The sequence below is a fragment of the Mus musculus genome, chromosome 10, assembly GCF_000001635.26.
Source record: "Mus musculus strain C57BL/6J chromosome 10, GRCm38.p6 C57BL/6J".
Taxonomy (NCBI): domain Eukaryota; kingdom Metazoa; phylum Chordata; class Mammalia; order Rodentia; family Muridae; genus Mus; species Mus musculus.
The window spans coordinates 18,424,953-18,452,109 of NC_000076.6; the positions used below are offsets into that span (position 1 = coordinate 18,424,953).

Here is a 27,157-nt window from a genome sequence, read left to right on the forward strand (position 1 = left end):
GGACATACCAGCTTTAATAGTCTTGTAATACATACTTCCAGAAGAATAATCTTCCTCCTGTCCCACTGCTGTCACCCTTCAAGTATGTAATTAATGCAGAATGGCCAAAGTAGTGGTTCCTAAAAATTCTATAATTAAATCAAATTATTAACCATCATCAACCCAGTCCTCAAGAGGGTGTTTTTTTGATTGAGCAGATTTATGGTTTATGGTATGACAATGTGGCTCATGTGTAATAGTGTCAGTGACTTACTTAATAATGAGTTTTGTCTTGTTTTTGAAGCAGAATCTTGCTATGTAGATCAGGCTGACCTCAGAGTCACAGAAACACTCCTTCTTCTGTCTCTCAAATGCTGGGATTAAAGGTATGAGCCACCAGGCTCCTCCCATATTGAATTTTAATATAGGTATATATAGGGGAAATCATACCCATTTATTTAATTTTTAAGAAATACATTAAATATGATTTAAAAAATAGAAATCTACATACTGTTGGGCATGTATATCTCATCTGGGATTTGTGTCTTTCCGTTAACTCTTTGTTTTTGGATGTACTAGAGTAGTCATAGTAGCTCAGATTTTATGTGACTGTGTTACAAGTAATTGTTTACCTGACCTATCATGTTCTAGTTAACTGCAGTGGAGCAGGCCCTTGCTTTTCTCTCATCCCAGGTACACAACTGTGACACAGATAGTTGGGTGAGGGGGAACACAGAGGGGATTAGTTCTTTCTAGAGAGGGAACTGCTCCAGTAAGGCTTCAGTGAGGTGAGAAACCAGAGTGGGAGTTGGGCTACATTCCCCGCAAAGCAGATGACAGAGTTCTCAAAGATAGCCAGGGTAGGAGACTATGGTCTGTGACACAAGCCTACTGAAGGAGCCACTTAAAGATAGGTGTGTCCAAAAGAGTTTGCAAAATGAACTAAGTCTAATTCTAGAGGAGCTTTTATTGCTAGATGAAGGAATGTGAGATCTGGCCTTTGTGTGTGTGTGTGTGTGTGTATTCATGTGTGTGCGTGTATATGTATATATAAGGTGTGTGTGTGTATTGCATAAATGGAGAAACAGTGATTAAAGTCCTTTTAGAAAGATGTAGTAGGAATGGAAGCAGATTGAGGTCAGATTTAGTAAGAGAAGAGAAACAACTAGAAAGGTGTCAAGGCTGACCTAGCTTCAATCAAAAGAGCTGAAAGCATTCATCTGGGGTCTTGGCTGTAAAACGGGATTTATTTTGTCTCTTGATTACAGAGGTTATGAACTGGTTCCAGGTTGGTTGGTAAGGCAGACCGTGGCGGGAGGGCATCTCAGGGGAAGTTGCTCGCCTCATGATAGGAATTAGGGAGGACTGGTGCAGAGAGGAGAGGCATACCTCATACTTCTGCAGTGACCTGCTTCTCCCAGCTCAGCCCACCTCTCTAGAGTATGTTCAGCTATGAACTCATCACCGGGTTCGCCCCTCGATGAAGTCAGTGTTCTCATGATCTAATCGCTTGTCAGTAGCCCCACCAGCTGGGAAACAGGCATTTTGCACATAAGCCTTTTGCTGGGGATAGTGTATTCAAGCCATAACGAATCTGTCATGACCTGTGTCTGCTCACATCCTGTATCTTTTCTCCACAGATGTTCCTTCCGCCTTTCTAGAGTCTGTCTCCCTTGCATCTCTACCTTCAGTCTCATAGCTTTTGCAACAAGGTGAAGCAGGGGCACTTCTCAAGCTAAGTCTTTTAAAGGTCTTTCTTGGTTAGTCTTGAGCCTGCAGTGGGTAGGGCTTCGCTGACTCCCAGAGTCCCTCAGGGGTCTCACCTGTCCTCACCGTGCCAGAGTGCCTGGCTTGCTTCCCTTTCAGCACTGGTGTCCTCCTGATCTGTCACCGTAATGTGCTCTTTTTCCTGGCCTGCTTGCAAGCTTTCCAGATCTTTCTAACCTGTTTCAAGTTCATATTCTCACTGACATTCTGGCTAAATGTAGCCAGCAGTACCCACGCCACAACCTGAACGTTGTCCTATCTCGAGACTTCCTTCATTGGATTAAGTAGGCCACCATTTTTAATTCAGCCTGATGTCAATATAAATGTGTCAGGAAATAGAAAAAAGTGTGGCTATGATTTTTTTTTTTTTTTGTCAGAATGTGACATGCATGGACTCTAGTTCAATTCTCAGCAGAGTACTTGTTCGCATCTAGAGCTCTGTGAACGTAGTCTACCGTCATTCACATTTATTGGTATTTGAGTCTTCGGGGCTCCCACTGCAACCGCCTGCGTGGCATTTTGGGTATTCTCTATCTTCTGTCTCCAAACCTTTCTAAATTGCTTCCGCAGATCATTTCTAAAGGCGTGAACCTCATGGTCAAGAATATTGTCACAATAAGGACCCTCCTTGTTGCTGCTGATTTTCTGTTCTAAGTGTTCTTTTTTTAATCACTGCAATGTACATTATATTGGCAAATTGTCATGTGGCATCCCCTCCCTGCCTCTTGCTGTTGTGCAGAGTGACTCCGGGTTGATTCTGACTCCATTTTTACTCTAAAAGCTGATTACAGATACAAGCTGACATGTGGCTTTTTAGGTGGTTTCCAGGATTTAACGAGGGCCATTAGATCTCTTTGGCATTTTTGATAAGAGGAAGAGCCAGAATTCTTGGTGTATGCTTTGCCTATTTTCTTTCATAGTTTTATCATATTTTTTCCAGAAATGAAGTAGAGTTTTGAGTCAATCTTGACTCATTAATTTTATTGTTGTTGTTTTTGAGACAGGGTTTCACTGTGTAACAGTCCTGACTGTCCTGGAACTCACTCTGTAGACCAGGCTGGCCTCGAACTCACAGATATGCCTGCCTCTGACTCCCGAGTGCTGCGATTTAAACATGCGTGCCACCACTGCCTGGTTTTGACTCAAAAATTCTATATATTACATAAATTCATTCCTCATAACCACTGTTGAAATAAAAATTCTTTTCTACAAGTGAACTCTCGCTGGAGCGGTTGGGAAGAAAATTCTGGCTGTGTGTATGGCCACCGCTTGCTCTCTCCTGTAGAGATAACATTAAACTTTAACATGATGCTGGATGTTGTAATACCACAAGGGAGTAAAGAGGTTGCCGCCCTGGCTTGTTGGCAGGGAAGATCTTTGTTTTGTCCAAGGGGCTCTGACTTGTGAGCTTGTGCATCCTCCCAGCCTGCTTCTCTGGACAGGAAGGAGTCTGTATAGCTCAGCTAGTTTTCGTTCCCATGGCCGTGATCAGTAGCGGCAGGCAATACGATTTTAATGTCTTTGCAAAGTTTGAGCATTGTGGTTTTTCATGTTTTATTCGTAGGTGTGTTCACCATAGATAGTCAGAAATAAGGTATCCTTTCTTTTCTTTTCCTTTCTTTTCTTTTTTTTTTCTGAGACAGGGTTTCTCTGTGTAGCCCTGGAATTCACTCTGTAGATCAGGCTGGCCTCAAACTCACAGATCTGCCTGCCTCTGCCTCCTGCGTGCTGGGGTTGAAGCTATGTAGCGCTCGCTATGCCTGACTTGGAAATAGGGATTCTCAAGCATGCCGACCTGCTGGGCATTGTCAGGCAGGCCAGGCGTGACTCAGGGTAAATGCCGGGAGCTTTGCAGGTGGTGACACCTGTAGTTTCACTAATTTAATAAAAGGTGGTGCTTGTGATGTTTGGGAATATTATATTCCAGTAACCCCTCTTTTTATCCAAGGAAAATGTAGCCCCAGAAATAAGAGGGTATGAAAGGAAGAGAATTTAAGTAAGCCCCTCTACAGAGGCTCTTCATCATACATTGAAGATAACTTAAAAAATCCTGTCCCTTTCTCCATGAATTTTGCATTGTTAAATGCAAGGCCTCTGTATGAAGTTACCTCAAATGCAGTAGCTAATGATGACAAGAATTAGCAGTGTCACAGATCAGGGGGATGTGGGTTGAAACTGGGGAGCAGGCTCCTTTATTTCTGAGGGTCCTAGGGGGTGGTCTTTACTTGCCTGTTCCAGACTCGGGTGGATATACCATGCTACTGCTTAGCCAATCTTCCCAAACCCTGCTCTCACTGTGTCTGTGTGTCTCTTCTCTCTGACCAGGATCTTCTCATTGGAACCAGGGGCCAACCCCCTAATCCATACCATCTCATCATGATCCTGGGCTTAGGAGGTCACTTTGTAAGGGACGACGTCACACTGTCAAGAGAGACGGGAAGCTTGAATGGGTACTATTACCCACTTCACAAAATTACCCTACCTCCTTTCCCCCCGCCCGCTTTGAGACAGGGTCTTGTGTATCCTGGACTGGTTTCAGATTGACTGTGTAACTGAAGATGACTTTGAAAGTCTTGTGCTCCAGTCGGCTCCACCATGCTCAGTTTATGTGATGTTGGAGATTGAGTCTGGTGCTTTGTGCGTACATGGTAGGTAGTGCAATCATTCTATGAATTGAACTCCAAGTTACATGTGTTTTCTTGTGAGTGGCTAACAAGAACAACTTGACTTAATTAGATGCTAACAGGCAGGAACCTGTTATTGATCATATTACTTTGTGCTTCTATTGCTTGGCTTTACTTACAGAACTAAGACCTAATTATTTATTCTAGTAATTCTCCTCTTTCTGCCCATCCGCTACTTTGCAAGTGTTGGGACCCAACCCAGGGCATGTTAGACAAGTGCTCCACCACTGAAGTATAATCCCCCTCCTCTTCCACTTATTCATGCCACTCAACCATGATTTGGTTGCCAGCACCTACATGGCCCCAAAGGTGGGTCTGTAACTCCAGTTCCTTTGGATCCAGTGCCCTCTTCTGGCCTCTGTGGGCATAGCATGTGCATAGCACACAGGCATAACACGCAGGCTAAACACCCAGACATAAAAAGTAAAACTAATGATGTAGATTTAAAATGTTGAATCTCACTTGCAAGAACATTTTAGGAGTATATTTGAAATCCATACACCACATGAACCATCACTGCAGATAGGAGGGACAGACAGTGACCCCGGCTCATCGAGTAAGGGTCACAGGGTGACACGAAAGAGCACAGTGTGATTTTGAACATGATGCTGCTGGCTACTCAGGTAAACAGACTGCCTTGTGATTTACTGAACTCGCTGAGCCGTGAGGGCTCTTGTAGCTCTCTGTTCTAAGGGTTACTGTCCCAGTGTAACAGTAATGTGTCACCTCCAGGCTCTTCACCTCTTAACTTCTGGCCAGAGTCCTCGTTTTCTATTTCCTTCAGTTCATGGGAAGTAGTGGAGTGGTACGGAAAAGTGAGAAGGAATTCAACTTGGTTATGCTGAGTCAGGTGCTGGAAGCAAAGGAGCATAGAACATCTATACCGTGCAGCGAGGGCTGCAACTGGCACCCAGTACACAGGCAGACGGACAGATTGGGTTTGTGAGTCAGTTTCCTGCATCCTGCGGTGTCCAGAGGAAGACTCGCCAGCAGCAGCTGGGCTGTGAACAATAGTCACTTCCTGAAGTCAGTGTATGTGGGGAAGGACCCCAAGGGCCATGCAGGGTTCAGGTGGAACTCTGAGTCCCCTGGGGTCAGCTTCTATAGACAATTTCTTTTCTTTTAGAACCTATGATGGAGACTTTGACAGGGCGACTTTACCTTTCCATTGTAAGTGAAGAGATTAAATGACTGAGTTGTGCCACAATGGTTAGAAACTCTCACTAATACTGACTTCATTTTGTCATCTGAAAAAGCGGTAATGTCATAGAAGTGTGACATAGTTCACATTTCTGTGCTAATGCATTTATTCATAGCATTTGTAGGCTAATAATGATAGTGAGCCTGTACCTGGGATTTGCTATGTGGTGTGTGAATGTTTCATACATATTCACTGATTTGTGTGTGTTCAAGTACGTGGAGAGTTTGGTATCCTCATGTTTCATGCTAATTACAAGCTAGTGTATGATTGTTCCACATCAGAGAGGAGAGCATGTGACCAAAAAGGAACAGGGAAGACAAAGTTATTGGTAATCGGCAGCAAACAGTTAACCTGCAGCCAGTGACTTCTGTTGTTCTCATAGTCACATCTGCTGCAATGGAAAACACCGAGAGAGACGCACAGACACGCGGGCTTTCTGCGTCCCGGGGCTGCACCGGGCAGGATGAACGGAGACTGCCGACCCTGGGCCTCCCCCTCCTTCTAGAGGATCCTGGGCTGGTTCCCGGTGTGAAGTAACGGACAGATAGGGAGGTGTCAGCAGCCGGGCCAAAAAGCAGGGATTGGGTAGTGGCTTCCTGTAGTAACAGGCGCTGGCTGGCTGCCCCGAGCGAGCAAGCGAGCTCTCTGGCGGTGGCTGCTGAGGAGGTGGGTGGGAGACAGCTGTGCCTAGCACTGCAGGCCACATCGGCTCCCAGAACACCAGCCCCTCCATGGAACCTGCTGAAGAATGTTTTGCCTGAAAGGTGAGGGGGACTTTGGGGCCATAGGGTTGGATCCACTGCAGCTAGAATTTGAGGGAGTTTAGTAAGTATGAAAGTAAAAAAGTCATTGTTTTTTTTTTTTTTTCCTTTTTTGTTACAAGCAGGAAGAAAGACCTCCTGCTGGAAAGATGGAATTCTTTCAGACAGATTTCTCTGTTTCATTGCGTTTTGTATGCATTATTCTGTCATAGACTAAGTGGTTAAAAGTTGGAGATAAAGAGTTGATTTTTTAAAAATAAGTTTCATAATGTAAGAATTGTTTAGTGCTGTACTGTGAGTCCTAGAGGAGACATCCCCCCCACACAATGTTAGGAGCCACTCCTGCACAGAATTACAATAGAGCAGAAAGGGGGGGGTGGGAATTCCATTGCTTCCAGTCTTAGTGCATGAACTCAGAAATTAAGCCAGTTTTACTGTAGAAGGCATGTCTTGTTCTGGCCACATGTGAGTTATGGCTTCCTAAGTATTCTAACACAAGGAGTAACTGAGCATTGCGATGATTCCTGGATAACGTGTGATTTTCTTTGTTAGACGGTTACTTTAGCCTTGAAGATTGTGTTTCTTCCAGCTCTGTGACAATCTCAAGAACTTTGGTTGTGTGATAATGTGCTTTTTCTGTGAGATTGTTGAAATGAGATCGTCTCTATGATGAATTTCCTTGGAACTGAAGCAAGCTATGATGCTCATATCTTTCTGTGTGTGTAATTCTGGTGATGTTACACTCTTGACAGCCTTTCAGTTTTGTGAAAGAAGGTATTCCTGGCTTGTTTGCTGTGTAGGACACTCCTTTGTTCTTAGACTGTTAATGGGGTATAGACGTGGGTTGTGGGGTTTCTGTCTTTGTGGTATTCAGATTAATTTTGATACCTTAAAACTCACCAGAGTCTTCTTTGCTCTACTTTAAGGTGGAAATGTTTGTTGATATACCAGTTGCAGAGTTGACCAAGTTGAGGGGACAAGAATGAAAAGAAAACATTTTTTCTTCTCTAACATTCTATCTATTTAATAAACATGGTGTCTCTTGTGGTTGTCCTGATACTCTGTAGACACGGCTGGCCTTGATCTCCAAGATCCACCTGCCTCTGCCTCCTGGTTGCTAGGATTAAAGGCATGTGCTATCATTACCCAGCCTTGATTAATTCTCACAATAAAGAATGGATTTGAGGGGGGTATGGGGGACTTTTGGGATAGCACTGGAAATGTAAATGAAGAAAATACCTAATTAAAATAAAATAAATTAATAAATTTCATCCTATTCATCACAGTCTGATGAAAAAAAAAAAGAATGGATTTATTAAGTCTGAATGAATTTGAATATTCCTAAAAAGTAATTTTTGATGAAGAGAATTATGAACTCTGGTGAAATTGCTTCCTTTAAACTTATTTTCTTTGGGGGCGGGAATAGGTGTAGAAAGTCAACAATATTATTGGGTAAAAGAACATGCTGTCTTGGTGTGCTTTCCACAGGGCAGCGCCTGTTAATATAGCTCAGAGTTAAGGATTTGCAGTTGAATGCAGGTGTGAGCTTGCCTAGAGCCTCAACATGTTTTTCTCCTCTTCTCATAACAGCAAATTTACTTTATTAGAGAATTGATCAATATACCACAGACTCAATTTCATAGTCAACTTAGGACAGGCTTAAGACTTGAGTATGGCATACTAAGTGCTTTGATGTTAAAGAGGAGTGTGTGTGTGTGTGTGTGTAATTTGCCTGAGCAGAGTGAATAAAGCCCCCCTTTGGATCTCTAAGCATCAAACTACTGATAACCCACACTCTTCCAGTGATCTCCAGCCCACCAATGCGCGTAATGCATTACAGATAGCCATTTGTGTTCCTAGTGGGGTAAACACAGAGCAAAGTAGGATTATACACAGGACGATAAGGGTCACCTGTTGGTGGCTGGTGGTCTCACTGTGCAAAGGGCAGTGCTTTCAATAATTGGTTTCTTTCTATTGCTAGCTGTAGTCCTGGAGGTATTGAGTATGTAAGTGTGAATAACACTGACTTTAAAGGAAACTTGATTGCTTTTTTTTTGGTTTGTTTAAATCATGTTCCTGTGTATTTCTCGTAATTGCTAAAAGAAAACATTCTAATCAGATAGCCTCCCTCCCACATTGACGCAATTTTCCTTTTCTTGGGGATGTTTTGTTTTGTTTTTTTCTGAAGTCATGTTTTCTTGGCTTTCTGTCAATTTTGTGCTAGTAAATGTCTATAGAAGAAGGTGCCTTTGCCACTACTACTGGACTAGCATACGGTTGTTCTGTATCAGTGACACTGATAGATTCTTTAGTAAAGTGAGTCACTGTTTGCTGTCACCACTGAAGTATCTCAGTATATCCACCCCACCCAAATTAATTTGTCTGAGAAGCATCTGAGCTCCTAGTCTCTGGGGAAGTTCTGCCAAGGCCCCTGTGGTTAACAAATGCACAGCAGAACTGACGGACCTGTATAATCTGGTCAAAGATCCATCAAGGTCCGAAAGGGACCTTTCTAGCTGACCGAACAATATAAGTAATAACAGGCTACCATGTGTTTATCACATAAGTGTATTGTCACAGATGACAGAAATTTATTAAATATGGTACACTAACTTTCATCTTTATAAATATTAACTGCTTTTTCTATGTGGGGCAGATGTTTTAAGAATATTCTAATTCACCACAGACTGATGTCTTATAAACATTCAGTCACATGTTATGTGATGTCACTACAACATCACACACTTGCTTCTTGGACTTTAGCAAAGTCTTGTCCTTGTAGAGCTGGCAGCAGAAAAACCTGTATTAATTTATTAGCTCGACATATGAAATCAAGGTATATTATATTGTCTTGGTATGTAAGCACTTCTACCCATTGGAAACATTCTCTGTGGGAGAGAAGAGAAGGGGGATCATAGTCCCCAAGAAGCTAAGGGAAATTTCAGGACTTAGGAAGCTCAGAAAAGGGTGAGATTTGGCAGGGGAGATGGCTCAGTTGGTAAAGTGCTTGCCTTGCAAATGCGAGGTCCTGGGTTTGGATTCTCAGAACCCTTGTAAATCGGATGCCATACAGCAAGTCTATAACCCCAGCCCTCCAAAGGCATGGTGGGGGTGGGGTGGGCTGGAAACAGGAGAATCCCTGCAAGTTTACAGGTAAGCTAATCTGTCCCATTTAGCAACAATAAGAGAAACTTGTCTCAAGAAAGGTGAGAAGAGCAGACTAGCAACTAAGGTTGTCCTTTGACCTCCACTTAAGCTCTGTGCATACCGACATACACATATGCTCTTTCATCATACACACACACACACACACACACACACACACACACACACACACACATACACACAAGGTTCAGAAGGCCTCACCTCAAGGTTGTGTGTATATGGGCCTGTGTATTAAGCAAGCCTGCATGGTGTGTGTGTGTGTGTGTCTGTGTTTAGCTATTATTGGGGAAGACGAGACTCCCTGGTGGAGTAGCCTACAAGGCAAGCTGAGCAGAAAGCTCTAACTAAGGATGTAGCTTTTGTGAACTGTCGCCCATGCTGGAATGGACTTTTCAGTGACACAGCTAGTTTGAAGTCACCATGCAGTCCCAGTAACTGGCCCACCAAGTTAGACTTAGGTAGAATTACTTCTTTGGTTTGTCATCAGTCCCCTTTCTGGGCTGACTGTGAGTATCTTCCCGTATCTTCCCAATGAAGCATATAACATGGTTCTAGGAGAGAATCTTTTCCTGACTGGTGGACTTGAATATTCCATTTGTCGTAACAGTATTCCACCAGATTCTGCTTGTTTTCAAGAGACCTGCTCTGTATGGTACTCAGTGGTTTTTTTGTGTTGCATGGATGTCAGTCAGTTAATTAGGGCCTACTCTAATCTCATGTCTAGCCTCATTTTCACTGAATATACCTGCAAGAACCTGTTTCCAGTTAAAGTCCTGCCTCGAAGTTCTGGTGGACATGAATTCTGAGAGGGCGCCATAGAAGCCAGCAGAACATTACATGCGTAAACTCTACAAACGGAGGATGCTTTATAAGAGAGATGCTAGTGGCTTGCTGTGATTGCCCAGCACCGCTGCTTGGAGGATGCTTTTGAAATCTGACAATGCACTCATAAGGCCAGTTTGTACATAGATGGATTGGAAATCTACTCAAGTCCGGCCATGCAAAATAAAGGAGTTGTCTCTTTAGGTCCATTGCACGATTCTGTCCTTCATGAACCTTTATCCCGTTGAGAAGGGAAAAACAAAACTGAACTTAAGTTGGCCGCAGTCAGCTCTGTGAGAGCCAAACTTTAAACAGTTGCATTAGCTGGCTCAGGCCCTTGGATGGTTCACCTTTCACAATCCTCTTGTTTATGTTACTCTGGAGTTACACAAGTAATTCAATATGTTAAAAACGATGTTGATTTGGGAAGGATAAATGCAGACTGGCCTGAAAATCAGTTCCGTATTTAAGGTATACTGTGGGGCTGAAGGAGTTGAATTTTATATTTGCTTTCCCCTGGTTCTTAATTTCTTTTTTTAAACATGGATTTTAAAGCAGGGGCTGATGTGGGGCTGGCTTCTTTTTTTCTCAGCATTCCTGTGTCTTTCGAGATCTAGAAAGCCCGTTTGATGGAGTGGGAAAGTTATGAGCTCTGTGCAGTTGGGTGTGTCCCAGCTGCCTGCATGCTCCACATGGTATGGTAGAGTCTTGCCTGCCCTCCTTTCTGCTTCACAAGTTAGGGATTTAGGAAAGCGTCTGGTTGTCTAATAATAGCAGAGAGTTTGTTAGGGAGCAAGAGAACCGTCCTGAGCCATCTCAGGCATGTGCCGCTACTCTTTCGAGGGCAGCTCTTGTTGGAGCTCCTGCTCCTTCCTAGACACACTCCCTGGGATGCAGCACAGGCCCCTTTCCAGTTGCCTTGTGTATGTTGCGTATGCAGAAGAATTCCTTAGATTCTTTTCTTGGCAGCATCTAGAAACCAATGTCAGGAATCAGAAACAGATTTGTTTTTTCTGTGCTGGAACAAGTGCATTTCTCAAGTGTGCTAGCAAGCAGCCATTTGCTTTGGAAGGTCTCTCGCCACCCCCACCTCTTTGTTTGAGACAGTCTCACTGTCTTAAACTCACATTCCTCCTGCCCTGTCTCCTCCTGAGCACTGGGATTTTAGGTGAGTACCATACCCAGCCCTTTCTTCACTCCAGTCATGAGCCATCAAGCAGGCATTAAGCATAGCGCCTGTTGCCTTCTTTGTTGATTCTTAGCATCATTTGAAGGCAGGGCAAGCTAAGCAACACTGGAATATCACTCTGTGGAATTGTGGGCATTTTACTATCACATATTCAGAATTTGGGTGGTATATAAACTAGCAGTATCTGTGGATGCTTTAGACCATCTCTCTTAAAGTGCCTCTCATTCCTTTAAAAACTGCCTGTGATTAGCAGCCAGTAATCTATGTCTACCAAGGGGAATTCTTCACATCTGTAATTTAAATTAACACTTTTAATAAATACTCTCATATGATCTCACATTTCTTTTTTTTTAACATTTTTTTTTTAATTTACTTATTTTATTTATATGAGTACACTGTAGCTGTCTTCAGACACACCAGAAGAGGGCATCGGATCCCATTACATATGATTGTGAGCCACCACGTGGTTGCTGGGAGTTGAACTCAGGACCTCTGGAAGAGCAGTCAGTGCTCTTAACTGCTGAGCCATCATCTCTCCAGCCCTGCTCTCACATTTCTAAAACAGAAGAGAAGCAGGTAATTCACAAAGAGCCATATCTGTCCGCGCTAATGTGGTGGCTAAAGGGCAAGCATGGCCCCTCACTGAGCAGAATGTGTAGTGGGGTGATGTAGGGAGTGCTCCCCACAGGGCTGAAAGAGCAGTTGCTGGCTTTGTTGCACCAAGTGCACAGGCCTTGAGATCTGTCCATTTGTAGTTCCTGCTCTGTGCAAAGACAAAGCTATGGATCTTTTAAAAAGAGTTCCTTGCTAATCATGAATCAGATATCTTAAAATGACTAGACTCCATTAGTGAAGGATCATCAGGAAATCTCCAGTCTGTCCTTTACCAGATGAGTTTAGCTCTTTGAGGGAAAAGTTCCTAAACCACTGTCTATCTAATATAACACTGGAGAAGCAATAATCGTTTATATAGAAATTGGGCATTTTTGTATAAAGACTACCATAGTTTTATTTAAGCTTGACCCAGATATTCTAAGCAGATGATTAGAGCCACTTTGGACTTGTGAAAGTGAAGGCTGTTTTGTGGCATCCTGCGCAGATCTGGTGTTTCCATTGCAGCACATTTAGATCAGCCTTTACAAAGTTTTCTGGACTCTGAGTTGTATAAATACATCCAGATGAAGCAAAAGTCTCACAAGTTGAATCTCCTGGCAGAGGCGTGTTAAAGTAGAACAATGCTCTGAAATTCATGTAAGCTGGGAGAGTCTCCTGCTGTTTCTCTCTCTGCTCCAAAGGAAGTGTTTGCTGCCACAGCAACTGAAACAAAACCTTTCATTTTTGGAACTGTTTCCTGGCAGAACAAATACTTGATAAAAATTTAAAGAGAGCTTTGGAATGCTCAGATGGTGCCTTTTATAAAAAGTGTTTTATTTTATTTTATTTTATTTTATTTTATTTTTTTTACAAAATCTCTCCACAGCCAGATGAGAGGAGTGTGCGGGTGGGTGGTTTAATTCTTACCTATACAGGCTGAGTGCTGTGCTAAGGAATTGCTAGTGAGCTCCTTTGGACCTGGGAGTTATTTTCTGTATTGCTTCTGTTGATAACTGCCAGCCTGCCTTACTTTGAGAAAAATGGCGAGTGAGTTTTAATGTTAGCAAATCACAATGCATGTTTAGAACAGTAGGTTGAACATTCTCAACAGAAAACCACATGCTTATAGATCCAAAACAGTGCTATAAGTGGAAAATTCCACACATATCATCATTGGCTTGGTTACAGTCAAAACCACTCAAAATCCTATACTGTTATTTTTAGGCTACATATGTACAGGTGTACAAGAACAGCTGAGTTTTTACTTAGAATGTCTCATTTCTTACTATACCACCAGCCCTGGCCTTCAAAAGTAAAAAATCAAATCAAGTCAAATCAAATCAAATCTGAGCTGCTTTTGATCCTGAGCATCTTGGGACCAAAACCTGTCACATACATGAAGAGATGACAGTGTGTGTCATCTCTCTGAAATCACAGCATTCTGTAAGGGTTGGATACCAATGACTTAACTTTTGATAACTTCCAGCAAGTCAAATATAAAATATCAGTTTGATATTTGTCGTTGGTTTTAGGATTGAGTTTGCAAGGCCAGTCCCTCTCATGACAGTTTTGTGTTAGCTTTCCCATGCCTGTGATGCTAAGCCTGTCTGGCCAGTTCTCTATTTTGACAGTGCCTGTCACAGACCAAAGCTAAGCCATAGGTGGACTGCAGTGCTTTCTAGTTCAGAGCTTGTCTGCATCTGATCCTACAGTATGGAGGAAAAAGATTATCTGCCAGAACTGCAGTCCCAAGTGAGTCATGTTCTTGTCCATGCTCGTGGAAGGTATGTCTTTAAAGTGACTTCATATTTTCCTAAAATGTGAGAGGATAAAAAAAAAATCGCTCTACTCCATCCCATTTTATCGTTGAGAGTAACAGTCTAAATGCTAAACGCAGCTACAGAGATTTCCCTTTGGACTTTATTAACTTAGTTTAATAGAATTCCTGTTGGAATCTTGAAAATTTAGTTCTAGTGACTTTATTGATGGTGATCCAGTTAGGACAAACAATAGAATAGGTGTGTGTGTGTGTGTGTGTGTGTGTGTGTGTATGCATGCGTGTGTGTGTGTGTGTGTGTGTGTGTGTGTGTGTGTGTGTGTGTATCAAAATTAGAAAGCAAACTTTTAAATGCTTAACAGCTCAGATAGGTTTATGCATGGCCATAGGGTTCAGGTTGGTTTGTGTTCAGATGACAAATGTCCTCTCATGGGCAGGACAGGACATGATGGCTTTTTCTTCACTAGCAGCATTTAGATGGAGGGCAGACTCCACCTTGGCTCATGGAGTAGGGTTCAGTGTTCTTTGGGACAGAGACTACTTTATGTTGTATAGAGGTGCTGAGGAACTTCGGTTTCCCTAGCAGGATTTGAGTGGGTTCCTCCAGGGCTTAGCTCAGAACAAAGAAAAGTCTCTATGGATACTTGCCCACTAAAGGAATGGCATATTTAAAGGATATTAACCATTGCTTTCAACGAACATAACTTTTTTGAAAATAGAGTAAAATAAGAAAGGCTTACTATTCTTAACAGGACTAGAAGTATGTGAAGCAGTAAGTAAAACAAGAAGCACTGTCATTTTTCTGAATCTTTTGTTATTGTTGTTTTGTGAGTCTTATTTTCTAGAACAACCCAGTAGAAAAATCCAGTGAAGCCTGGGATAGCAGCACACAAGTGTAATCCCAGGGCTTGGGAGGGAGAGGTGGAGGATAAAGGGTTTTGTCATCCTTGGCTAGGTAGGGAGTTTAAGGTCAGCTTTGGCTGCAGGAGAACCTGGAGGGAGGGAAGTAGGGAGGGAGGAAGAGAAAGAGAGAAACGTATTAATCACTAGTTACTGGGATCATAGTTACAGGAAGAAGAGCTGGTAAGAGAGTCAAGGGAAAATAGAGTAATGGGTTTCTAGGAATCCTGGTGTTTGAGCAAAGAAGCCTGGGCTTTGTGGTGATGGAGAGTCATGACCCAGGTCTGCACTTGGTCTGTGAAGTGCCTGTTTAATGAAGAGGCAATAGATCAGAGTTGGGGACATGGTTAATAGAAATATGGGGTTATTTTCTCATGAAATAATCACTTCAATATGAAATATTTTCATGTAATTTCTATTTGAAATGTTATTATAGCCTTATTTCACTAGGTCTTTTGTCCCTTGTTCTATGTTTTTAGATCTCCTGGATACTTTTGTAGGGCTCCACTCTAGGCACATCCTTCTGTTTTTTTCATTGTAACATTTTTTCTGTTTTCCTCTATAAAAGCATCTACAACCTGGCTGTAGCCATTTCTGTCTGCATTGGGTACCAAGCAAATGAGCTGCTTATTATTCAGGGCCCATCTGAGAGAGCACCTAGAGTTGTTCTTTTTGTATCTAGTAAGTGCCTGGATGCTTAGTTGTAATAGGTACCTTCTTTTTCCTTCTTGGTTACCCCTTTCCTGTGGACATCAAAAATTATAGGAACATCGGGCCTCTGATGGAGGTTCTGTTTATAGCTTTTGTCTTAAAACTAGATCTATTATTTCTTTTTTCTTTTCCTTTTTTTGTTGTATTTTTATTAGATATTTTCTTTATATACATTTCAAATGCTATCCCGAAAGTTCCCTATACCCTCCCCCACCCCCCCACCCCCGCCCTGCTCCCCTACCCGCCCACTCCCACTCCTTGGCATTCCCCTATACTGGGGCATATAAAGTTTGCAGGACCTAGGGGCCTCTCTTCCCAATGATGGCCTACTAGGCCATCTTCTGCTACATATGCAGCTAGAGACACGAGCTCTGGGGGTACTGGTTAGTTCATATTGTTGTTCCACCTATAGAGTTGCAGACCCATTCAGCTCCTTGGGTACTTTCTCTAGCTCTTCCATTGGGGGCCCTGTGTTCCATCCAATAGATGATTGTGAGCATCCACTTCTGTATTTGCCAGGCACTGGCATAGCCTCACACAAGACAGCTATATCAGGGTCCTTTCAGCAAAATCTTTCTGGCATATGCAATAGTGTCTGGGTTTGGTTGCTGATTATGGGATGGATCCCTGGGTGGGTAGTCTCTAGATGGTCCATCCTTTTTCGTCTTAGCTCCAAACTTTGTCTCTAACTCCTTCCATGGGCATTTTGTTCCCTTTTCTAAGGAGGAATGAAGTATCCACACATTGGTCTTCCTTCTTGATTTTCTTGTGTTTTGGAAGTTGTATCTTGGTTATTCTAGGTTTCTGGGCTAATATCCACTTATCAGTGAGTGCATATCAAGTGACTTCTTTTGTGATTGGGTTACCTCACCCAGGATGATATCCTCTAGATACATCCATTTGCCCAAGAATTTCATAAATTCATTGTTTTTAATAGCTGAGTAGTACTCCATTGTTTAAATGTACCACATTTTCTGTATCCATTCCTCTGTTGAGGTACATCTGGGTTCTTTCGAGCTTTTGGCTATTATAAATAAGACTGCTATGAACATACTGGAGCATGTGTCCTTATTACCAATTGGAACATCTTCTGGATATATGCCCAGGAGAGGTATTGCTGGATCTTCTGGTAGTACTATGTCCAATTTTCTGAGGAACCACTAGACTGACTTCCCTACTCAATATAGATCTATTATTTCAATGCCCAGTTGAGATCTTACTTAGTCATAAAAGGGTTTTCATTTGTCATGGTGGTATACTTCTATAATCCTCGTACTCAGAGACAGAGGAAGATTATGAATTCAAGGCCATCCTGGGGTACATAGGAAAGCCTTGTCTCATCTCTCTCTCTCTCTCTCTCTCTCTCTCTCTCTCTCTCTCTCTCTCTCTCTCTGTGTGTGTGTGTGTGTGTACATTATATATATTGCCATATCTCCCCTCAAACATTAAAAACGAACCTAAGTGCATCTCTGATATTATGCACTATAAGACCTTCTCATGTGATGCAGAAGACCTTTAACCTAAGAATCAGAATGCTTCAGATCGTGGGTCTAGCTTAGCATTTAATGATGTTGAAGAAGCTACTTAACCACTCATAGCTGTATCTCTCTTCTACTAAATAAGGGATAACTGTCCTGCCTAGCCGATGGAATGATTTTCATGGGAGAGATAAGATGCCTAGAACGTGACTAGAGACTAGGAATCTTCTCTTCTATTTCCTGCTTATGCTACCTTGTTTGTAGACAGAATCCATGCCTCCCCCATTGTGCAAGTCATCACTGCCTTAAGTTGTGATTTTCAGCTTATGTCTTTGTTGCTGAAGAGAGATTCCTCATTCACGATCTAGATTCATTACCTAGATCCTGCAAAGTCCCTTCTAATGGGAATACCAGAAAGCAGTGTATTTCTTTTCTGCTTAAAAGTCTTCAGCTCTTTATCCATATCCATCAGGACTCCATATCCTTCAGGACTCCATATCCTTCAGGATAAAGCATAAGTTTATCCACAGCATGGAGAAGTTTTCCTGGGAGCGTGCCTGCTCACTTCCCCTCCAGTCCCAAATCTACTAACCTCTTCCCTTGTCTCTGTTCCCCTTCCTTCCCCTCTCTCTTTGTGTCTCATGACCCTGTACCTAGAAGGACCTTGGCGTTGTGATGGGGCTTAGAGGACTCATTTCAGGTGGTTCCTCCTCATGGAAGCTTTCCATATCATTAAGTGTCCCTTTCTTTCTGTTCTGCTGTCCCCTTGTGATAGTCCTTAAGAACCTAGAGTGCAGGCTCTCTGAATTTCTAACTAGCCTCAATGCCAACATTCATATGAATATTGGCTGAATCAATTAATTATTAATTGAAAAAAATCATTAAAAATATAAAGGAGAATGTTGGCATGTCATCTGGCTTAGTATTAGAAGCAAAATAGAAAGCGTTAGCCTACACCCTCATAGAAGTTACCAGCAAGTCACACCAGCAAAGCCATCACTCCCTACTTTCTCTGTAAATAATTTCTTGTGAAGTAGAGATTAACAAAGACTTGCAAGTCAAGTTATGTATTCGTGAAAGAAGATTCTAGGCCAGAAAGGGGGGAAAAAAATCCTAAAATTATTGGGAATTTTTTTCCCCTGGAAAATTTTGTTTGGGATGTAGCCATAAAATTCTGTAAGTAAATTAGTATAGATACTACCATCCAAATCAAGGTGTTCAAGACTAAGTGTATAAGATTTATTACCAAGAATGGTGATGTAGATAAATCATTGAATGGTTGACTAATATCCTAGTTCAGTCTCTTGTAAGAAACTTTCATAGACTAGTTCAAACAACTAACAACTATTGCTTGTGGTTCTGTAGGGTGGAAGTCTGAAGTCGGGGTGCCATTGTGGGGTCTCCAGAGGTTCTTTTTCAAGGATGTGGGCTGCAGCCTCTTTACTTCCACATAAGTGAGAGAACTCTTCCATGCCCTCTTTATGAAGTCTCTACCCTTTGACCTAACCACCTCCTAATATTCAACTTGGGATTTTGGGAGGAGACAAGCTTTGATTCCATTTCCATGTAATTGATTTGTTAAATCAGTGGTCTGTATGTATTCTCTTAAATTGATGAATATGAGTAACAGAACTTTTTTATTCCTCTGTCCGTTGCAATGGCTGCCATAATCTTTGTCTCTTGGTATCATGCCTTGTTAACATGGTATACTATATGGTGAAAAGAGACTTTGCAGATTGTAAGAGCAACTTTACAAGTGGTGATTAGTCTGGACTATCCAGGCCGACCTGGTGTAGTCACAGAAACATTTAAAAAGTAGAGTTTACTTCTAGCTGATGACATAAGGAAAAGTTGAGAGACTGAGTCTGAGAAAGAGTCAGTGTGCTGATGTTTGAAGGAGCTGGGCAGTAGGAAGTCAAGATAAGGGTTCTGCTACCAACCTGAGAATCAGTGGGATAGCTCCTTTTTTCTGTCTCTCAGGTTGAAGCCTCCTTGCTTTAAGCCTGTAAGACTACCCACAATCCCAACCAAGCCACTGGGTCACCACCTTACTGAAATGTGGATGATAAAGGGATATCATTTCAAGGTGTCAAACTCATGGTAATTTGGTCTTAGAGTATGTGACTTTCATAAAGACAGCACTGATTGGGAATGGCCTTTGTTAGAGGCAATAGAAAATGAAACATCAAATGAACAATAAATGAGTTCAGAGAAGGGATTGTCTATTCTCGAACCCTTCTGTTAGGAAGATCTGACTTCCACAAGGCCTTAATATTGAATCTCTGACAGACAATAAATTGAATGCCCTTTCTGACACCTGTGTGAGGCCCTTGTTTCTGGATGATCCATGATCTTTCCATAACTTTTGAAATATCAAGGCACACTCCTGAGTATGTCTTGGACCTCTGAGGGTTTCCATGAAAACCAAAGACACCATTTGCTATTATTTTCCGACTTTGTTCAGGAAAGTCAACAATAATAAATCAAAGGAGTGGCAATTGTTTTATATCAAAGGCTCATTCTCAGTATCTCCAAACGTTTTGTTGAAGCGTGTTTGAGATGTTTACTTCTTTGGCAGTACTGTTTTTCTTATGCTGCGCTCTGAGAGCCGGGCTTTTTTTTGTCAAAGGGCCCCCTTTCAGACCTCAAATGCTTAAAACATACTAATCTTTTGTCAATCAGATACACATTTGATTTTTACCCCTGTTTAGAAACATTAACAGAACTTTCTTACTGCAGCATCAAAAGCCATTCATTTAAATTGTTATAAACAGAATAGGTCAAGTCTTTGGCAGTCGGTGAAACAATCAACTTAGTATCAAAGCAAAGAGCAGTTATGTTTGTGTCAGATGGCGATGGCAGCTAGACATAAATATAGTTCATAACTCCCATTCACGTTCTCACCTTTGTAGGAATCAGGTGACTCCTGCACACATTTTAAAGGGCGTAATCAGGAATGATTCCCCTTAAACCCCTGTGAGTAGACATTTAAGACAGGCTGCTGTTTTCAAGGCTATGAAAACATACGTGGTTGGTTTGTTGTTGTTGTTGTTGTTTTTTTCTTGCTTGTAATAAATTAGACAACTAATCCTCACTTTTGAAATGAGCTTATTATAGAGCGATATAGTTGTGTGTGTGTGTGTATGTATGTGTGTGTGTGTGGCTAAGATTGAACCCAGGACCTAGTATGTGCCAAGCGTGTGCCCTACCGCTTAGCTTCAGCCCCTCTCTGAATTGCTCCTGCACAGCAGTTCATCATTTAGGCAGGGTATGCATCTTCCCACCTCCCAAAGCCACCTCTATCTTAGCAGAATTATTTCTCCTCCAGAGAAGTCCGGGTTTTAGAGTAAAGCACACCTGCTGCGCATTTCGATTGGATGGCCACATGGGCAGGCATTTGTCATTCTAGTTCCTTTCCTATTTAGCACTCAGTGTGCTTGATAACACAGATCTGCTTTGAGTCCCCCCACCCCCCAAGACCATTTCATCTTTTACCTCTGAATAAAAACCTGCATATCCTTTCTTCTAGTTTGCCACCCTCCTTTATTTCTCTGTTACTAGAATGACTCTCTGAGAATCAGGGATATATTTAAAAAGTAATGTAAGATATCAAGTCTTGGTATTTAGGGCTTATCATGTAATCATCTGGAATTATGTTTACTTATACAGCCTTATAATTATGTCAAAATAGCTTGTTTTCTCTGCATAATTATCACATCCAAGTCTCATGTGTATAATTCACTAGTTTCTACTAGATTTGAAAATATCCACTGGAGCACAGCCTGTGTAGGAGAGGTACAGACTGGGGGCGCGGGGGGGGGGGGTAGGAGTGGGATTTCTAATCACTAATAACTTTGGCTCTGTCAGTAGAGGTACATGCAGTGGACAAATCTAGCTCTTTGTATCTCTTAAATGGGTGGTTCCTAGCCCCCCCCGCCCCCCAGAGCCTTAGGAACTTTCAGTGGGACAATGCAGCAGGCATGTCTGGAGCCTGGTTACACCCAGTCCTTGTTAACCACAAGTTTTCTTGCTGTTCTATGTGTGTTAAATGCTATATGGCCCCTGAACATCTGACCGTATTTGTCATACTGCAGTGCCAAAGAGACTCTTTTCACCACTCTGTTTCCTAAGTGGATTGGCATGAGCCAGAGTATGCACCCCTTTCTCTTGACTGTTCATATGTAAATGCGCCCACAAATGGCAGGACAAGGTAATCCTGCCCCTTTGACTTGCCAGTTATCTTCAGCTATGGCTTCAGCCCCTATTCACAGATGTAAATGAGGCTGCTGCCAGCCTCTTTTGTCGTTTTTTAGATTTTAAATAAAAAGAACCTTTCCCCTTTCCCTTTTGCCTTCCTTGGGTTAGATACTCAGAACCCAGTTCAGAGCCTACCCAGTTCCGAGCATACTCAAACTACCAGTGATGTGTCTTCTGAGCTCTGGTGTCTGCTGCTGGTTTCTTCCTTCTGTGTCTACATGAAGTTTCCAAACTACAGAACTACAAAAGATGCCCTTATTGGTGCAGAATCCAGCGTGCAGCCCCCCCCCCCCCCCCCCCCCCGCGCCCCAGTCTTAACTGTCTGTGTCAACAGGTTAAGGAGGGGCGGCTGAAGAGCCACCCCAGGGCTTCCCATGTTGCTTATACAGCTGGCTCGACTTGCTTTCTTGTTTAAACACTACAAAGCAAAGACAAAGAAGCTAATGTTAGACACATGACAGGGTGTAGTCCCTTTAAAGCCTATCTTCAAGTATCAAGCAGCAGGAGAGATGCCAGTGGAATTTTAAAAGCTCACAAGAATAACAGAGATGTATCCGTGGCCCCAGGTTGGGGTTTTGCTTGACATACAACCATGTGTCAGTTTATTTTAAAATTCGTTATTATACAGAGTCAAAAATAGAGAAAAAGGACATACTTAAGTACAAAAGCACTTAGAAATGGTGATAGAAAGTTTCATTTTAAAACTAATGGCAGGTGGTTCAAAGTGCAGTTTCAAACAATAACTGAGGGCTGAAAACATAAGGTTTCATCTTGGGGGAAAAATATAAAGGAACCCAGCTATTGGGGGGGGGGGTTACAGTAAAAATAGAGGGGAAAGGTCAAACTACTTCTTGGTAGAAGAGAATAGAGGGGATGACCCTAGTGAAAGAGAAGATTGAGAGTAGATGTGGAAAAGTACGTCTTAATACAATAACTTTAGACATCTTAATTTTCATGATTATAATCATAGCCAAATATTTTCAAATCCTTCCCCCTAAAAGTTTCTTTATCCTGAGCCAATGTTACAGCTTCCCTGTGTGTCCTGCTGTGTCTGGCCAGGTCATCTGCCTTTTTTTTTTTTTTTTTTTTGGTACTGTTGGTTTTATATTTTGCAGCAAAGTACATACCCTGTTCTTGCATTTTAGCTTTGGGTGAATAATTATATAGTGAACTTGTTGAAGTGAGTCCCTTCTATCTCTCAGAGGCCAGAAATAGCCTCTTATCTGTACCACACACTATAGTGCCTTAAATAGAACTTGGAGTTTACTAGTACAACCTTGTCATCACCGAGGTGACTGTGGAGGTGAAAAGCCCAAGGCCCCGAGGCCTGGGAGCTCTGTCTGGGTCTCACTGAGCAGTGTGAGGACTGGAAATTCCTATGCTCACCCAAAGTCCCACTACTTTATATAAACTCCTTTGGAGAACCTTTCTTCCACGAGGAATTACACGAGGCTTTGAAAACATTCAGATGATCATTAAGCCTTTTTAACTCTATTTCTGATACCGTGAATGGACTTCTGATACTTTTTATAAGCCATTTAATTACAAGATCATGTGTATGTGTCCTTGTGAGTGTGCCTCACTGTGCAGTTGTCCATGGAGGACAGAAGAGAGTGCTAGGTTTCTGGAGCTGGAGTTACAGGTGCGTGTGAGCTGCCCAGTGTCGCTGCTAGGGACTGAACTTGTGTTTTCTGCAAGAGCTATAAGCACTTTTAACTGTGAGCTGTCTCTCAGCCCCATGGTATATTTAATGTAAATTTATTTATTTATTTATTTGCTTGTGTGTCCATCTGATAAGGACAAAAATGTTTAAATCACTCTAGTGGTATTTCCTCTTTGGAAAATCATATGGCAATCTTTCTGAAAGCTAGCTGTGTGCTCACCTTCTGACCCAGCAAATTCCTCGACCAGGTGCAGACCCACCGGAGGGCAAACCCGTGCATGCCAAGTACTGGATATGAGAATGTTCATTGTTGCACTTTTTTCAAAACCTTGGACAAACCCAAACATCCATTAATCATAAAACCGGAAGTTAATAGCATGCCATACCATTCTATTCCACTCCATACTATATTCATATGTACAGTGGTAAGAAGAAATGTGCCATCTCAAGCAACTGCCTAGCTGAGTTTCACAGACAAAGAAGAGTGTGATTCTAGTTACAAGGCTCCAAAACCAGAAAGGAAAACATTACAGGTTCAGTCTGGATGATGGTGCAATTCCCGAACAGATTAGTAAGTGCAACAGTTGTGAGCCCAGTGGTAGTCTGTGCACACCCACTACGTGGTGACTGATGGAGATGTGGACAAAGCTTGTGCACTTCTGTACCCAGTAAAACCTGTGCTTAGCAGTTAGGTTTGATTTAAGCTTCCGTTGCCTCTGCTTTATCCCAGTGGGGCCCTGTGTACTTAGCTAAGTATCTTTTCTGTCTAATGAGCAGGACGAACAGCCTCCAGAATCTTGGTCTGTTTCAAGTTGGTCAGCTTGAAAAATGGCTTGGCTCCTTGTACTCTCCATTTCTTGATCTTAAAACATGGGACTAAGGAGAGCTGACAGCTCCAGGATAGGATGGGGTCTCAGCGAGGTAATGGAGGCACTGCACACAAGGTGCACGGGGCTTACTTAGCTCAGAGCATGGGCTCTTCACTTCTAGCTGCCATTTTTGTTTTGTTCCACAAAGAGTACTCTGCTTTTTGTTTGTTTGTTTTTGAGACAGGGTTTCTCTGTATAGCCCTGGCTGTCCTGGAATGCACTTTGTAGACCAGGCTGGCCTTGAACTCAGAAATCCACCTGCCTCTGCCTCCAGAGTGCTAGGATTAAAGGCGTGCGCCACCACACCCAGCCAAGTACTCTGCTTCTTACAGTAGGAAGCAGTCTTGCCTCTTGGCCTCGGGCTAGACCTACTACAGCACTGTTTGGGTTTGGGTTTGCCCGACCTGAAATCCTCAGATAATCACACTGTAGACCTATTCCCGTTCGAATAGCCAATCAAGAAACCAGGAATCTCCATGTCTTCCACCCGTACAGCCTTTTGCTTTATTTATTTATCTTAATAATCTTCCTTTAAGCCTCTACCCTCTGACCCAACCTTGCTGGTCTTTTTTTTTTTTTTTTTTTCATTATTAGAAAACCTACCAGATGAGTTATAATGTACTTTGGTGAACACCGTCTGTCCAAGTAAGTGAGCCAAACCCAGCCACTTTGTTGGTAGGAAAATGGAAGATGTCTGAAATTGTACAGAAAAATCATCGTAGGATGGACTGGGGACCATGGACACACACACACAAACACACACACACACACACACACACACTTTCTCTGTGTGTGTATATGTTTGTGTGAATTAATGAGACGATTTCAGAAAAGCAATTGCCAGCTTTTCTGCTTGAAGATTATTGTCATTCATTAATCTGTATTTTTAAGTCTTGTGTGAATCTAAAATTTATGCATAAAGTGGCCTATGAAACAAAATTTAAAAGCTTGAGAGAAACACATCCAACGTTAACATGAAATTACTCTGCATTTACTGTTTTGCCTTAGGGTATCTCGCAGTCCCTAATCATTTCCTCCTTATCTTTAGGGCAGAATTTCTTACTAAAGGTGCCACCTGGATGGTTATGGTGCTGTGTACATGACATCCTGGCTCTCAGGTGGTCAAAGCAAGATGGATGTAAAGCCCAGGGAAGCCTGGATGCATCAGAATACAGAAAGGCAGGCAGGCGGGTGGGCAGGCGGGCGGCGGGCGCATCTGGTCTGTAATCTCCCATTTTCTAGGCTAATCTGAACTACATAGCAAGTTCACAGCCAGTGTGGGCTCCATAAAGCAAGAGTTGACGCATTCCCCTGACAAGAAAAGAAGTCTACAATCTGGTCTCCCTAATTTTTAACCTGTTCTTTTTAGCATGCCCAAGCCTGGGTTTAGGGATTTCTGTCACACCTGATGTTTCTCTGGGAACTCGTGGCAGGTGTCAGTTTTCTGTATCTCTGTGGCCTGTCTTACGGGCGCAGACTGCTGTGCTCATGGGAGTCTTCGCCTTGCCTGTCTAGCTGTTTTGATTTCTTCCCCGTCCTGTGACAACAGTCTCCCACCTAGTCACTTCCACCACTGAGTCTGCTCATGAGTTGTCTGTCTTGCTCTTAGTGGGCAGTTATAGCTTCCTCTGCATCTCCCTGAGATCTGCCCATTTGTCCCATTTTCAGCAGCCCATCTCTTGTTGGATTTATGGCAATAGCTTCTTACTCCATCCATATGTGAACTTCTCCATACACCGTGGTCAAGGAAAAGTTCATGCAATTGCTTGAGAAGTGCAAGTGGCCTCCGTTCACCAGACCTAAGACACAGGCAGGACAGATAAAATATGACCTTGGAAAGCAGGTTTCAGAATGTCATGTTTCCCAGCCCAGAGAGATCAGATGACTGACTCAAGGTCTTCAAAATGCAGCGCTGGGATTAAACCTGTCTGCAGCCCTGGCTTTCAGAAAGCTGTCTCTAACTGGAAGTTTATTGATTAGTTCTTAAGGGTATTGCTGGTTTATTCATTGTTCTTTGTATGCCAAGATTCTATAGACTACCATTTCATTTATTTTCTTCGCTTAAAGTAAGCTATTGAGCAGCTCTGTTATGTGATTGCCATGATACTTTATCGTTAATGTAGAAGATAACAGAATCTGGGGTAGTAATTACACTGAATGTCCAGGTTTATGATAAAAACACTTAGAGTGTCCCCCATGTTCCAGAAAACATCTAAGGACCTGGGAAAATGAAGTGTGAAAAAAAAAATGAAAAGGTAATAAGAAAAATTTTGGTTGGCTGGTTTTCCTGCCGACTTTTTAAAAGGGTGGCTTTGGAAGTGTTTGTTGTTGCTGTTTTGTTTCCTTTTAAGAGAATGTGTCAGGGCTGGGGTGGAGCTCAGTGGGAGAACACTTGCCTAGCATCCAAAAGCCCTGGGTATGATTCCCAGCTTTTCAAATAATAATAGTAATTAATAGATAATAGGGCAGTAAAGCAAACCTTTGCTAATCCTCTGCACGTTAGTGTAAAACAGAGGGGCCTCAAAGGACCATCATTGCAAACATTCTGCTTCTTTGTTTGTTTGTTTTGTTTTCTTTTGTTTTGTTTTTGTCCCCCCCCCCCCCCCCCCCCCCCCCCCGAGACAGGGTTTCTCTGTATATCTCTGGCTGTCCTGGCACTTGTTCTGGTTCTTTTAACTCCTTGCTAGAGCCCCTCACTGGTTAAAGGGCCTTAAAGTGCAACCGGCTTGGCTGGGCCTGCAGACCCTGTGTTTATTAGTAGACACTGCTGACTCCCCAGCCCTCATCTCTGAGCTCCCCTGCTGAGCTCTGGGTGAGTCTGTGTTGTGCAAATGCGTCTTTCTAGCCTTCAGGAACTGGGGTGGCTGCAAATCACTCTCTTCATCCAAGATGATATTTCTCTGATTAAAAAAAAAAGTATGAATATTTAATGTTTCATTATGATATTTGGATGTTTACGAGAAAATCAATATTTTTGAGTGATGACACATGTAAAAATTGTGTTTGTTTTGCCATTTGGTTGTTTTCCTTTGTGGTGCTGAGCATCTAACAGGGCCATGCTAGGGCAGCATTCTGCAGGAGTCAACCTCCAACACTAACTTGGGCTTTGACTTGGTTTTTGTGATGGAAGTGGTGGGGCTGAAGGGGGTGGGTGTTGTTCAGGCTGGCCTCTGTAGTATGCTTTGTAGCCCAGGCTGGCCCGATGTTCTGATCCTTCTGAGTGTTGGGACTATGGATATACCACTATGTCTAACTTAATAATAAAATTTAAAGAAACAAACAAGTCCTTCCCTTATCCAATGAAAAACTGTACTGCAGATTTTTTTTTTCCTTTACAAGA

At 42.5% G+C, this 27,157-nt stretch overlaps 1 protein-coding gene across 9 annotated transcripts in view; it reads left to right on the forward strand.

Annotated features, from left to right (window-relative positions):
• The window catches only part of Nhsl1 (NHS-like 1), a 216,228-nt gene that overhangs the window by 107,288 nt on the left and 81,783 nt on the right, over positions 1 to 27,157 (forward strand). Inside the window, exon 1 of one of the 9 annotated variants that reach the window (XM_006512690.4) lies at positions 485 to 6,395. The exons of 7 other annotated variants lie outside the window; for them this stretch is intronic. In XM_006512690.4, the coding sequence (XP_006512753.1) occupies positions 6,380 to 6,395 (16 nt within the window). In that variant the 5' untranslated portion in view covers positions 485 to 6,379. Of the gene's footprint in view, positions 1 to 484; positions 6,396 to 27,157 lie in introns of those variants that run through there. One more of the 9 variants, XM_030245005.1, reaches the window with a different exon arrangement.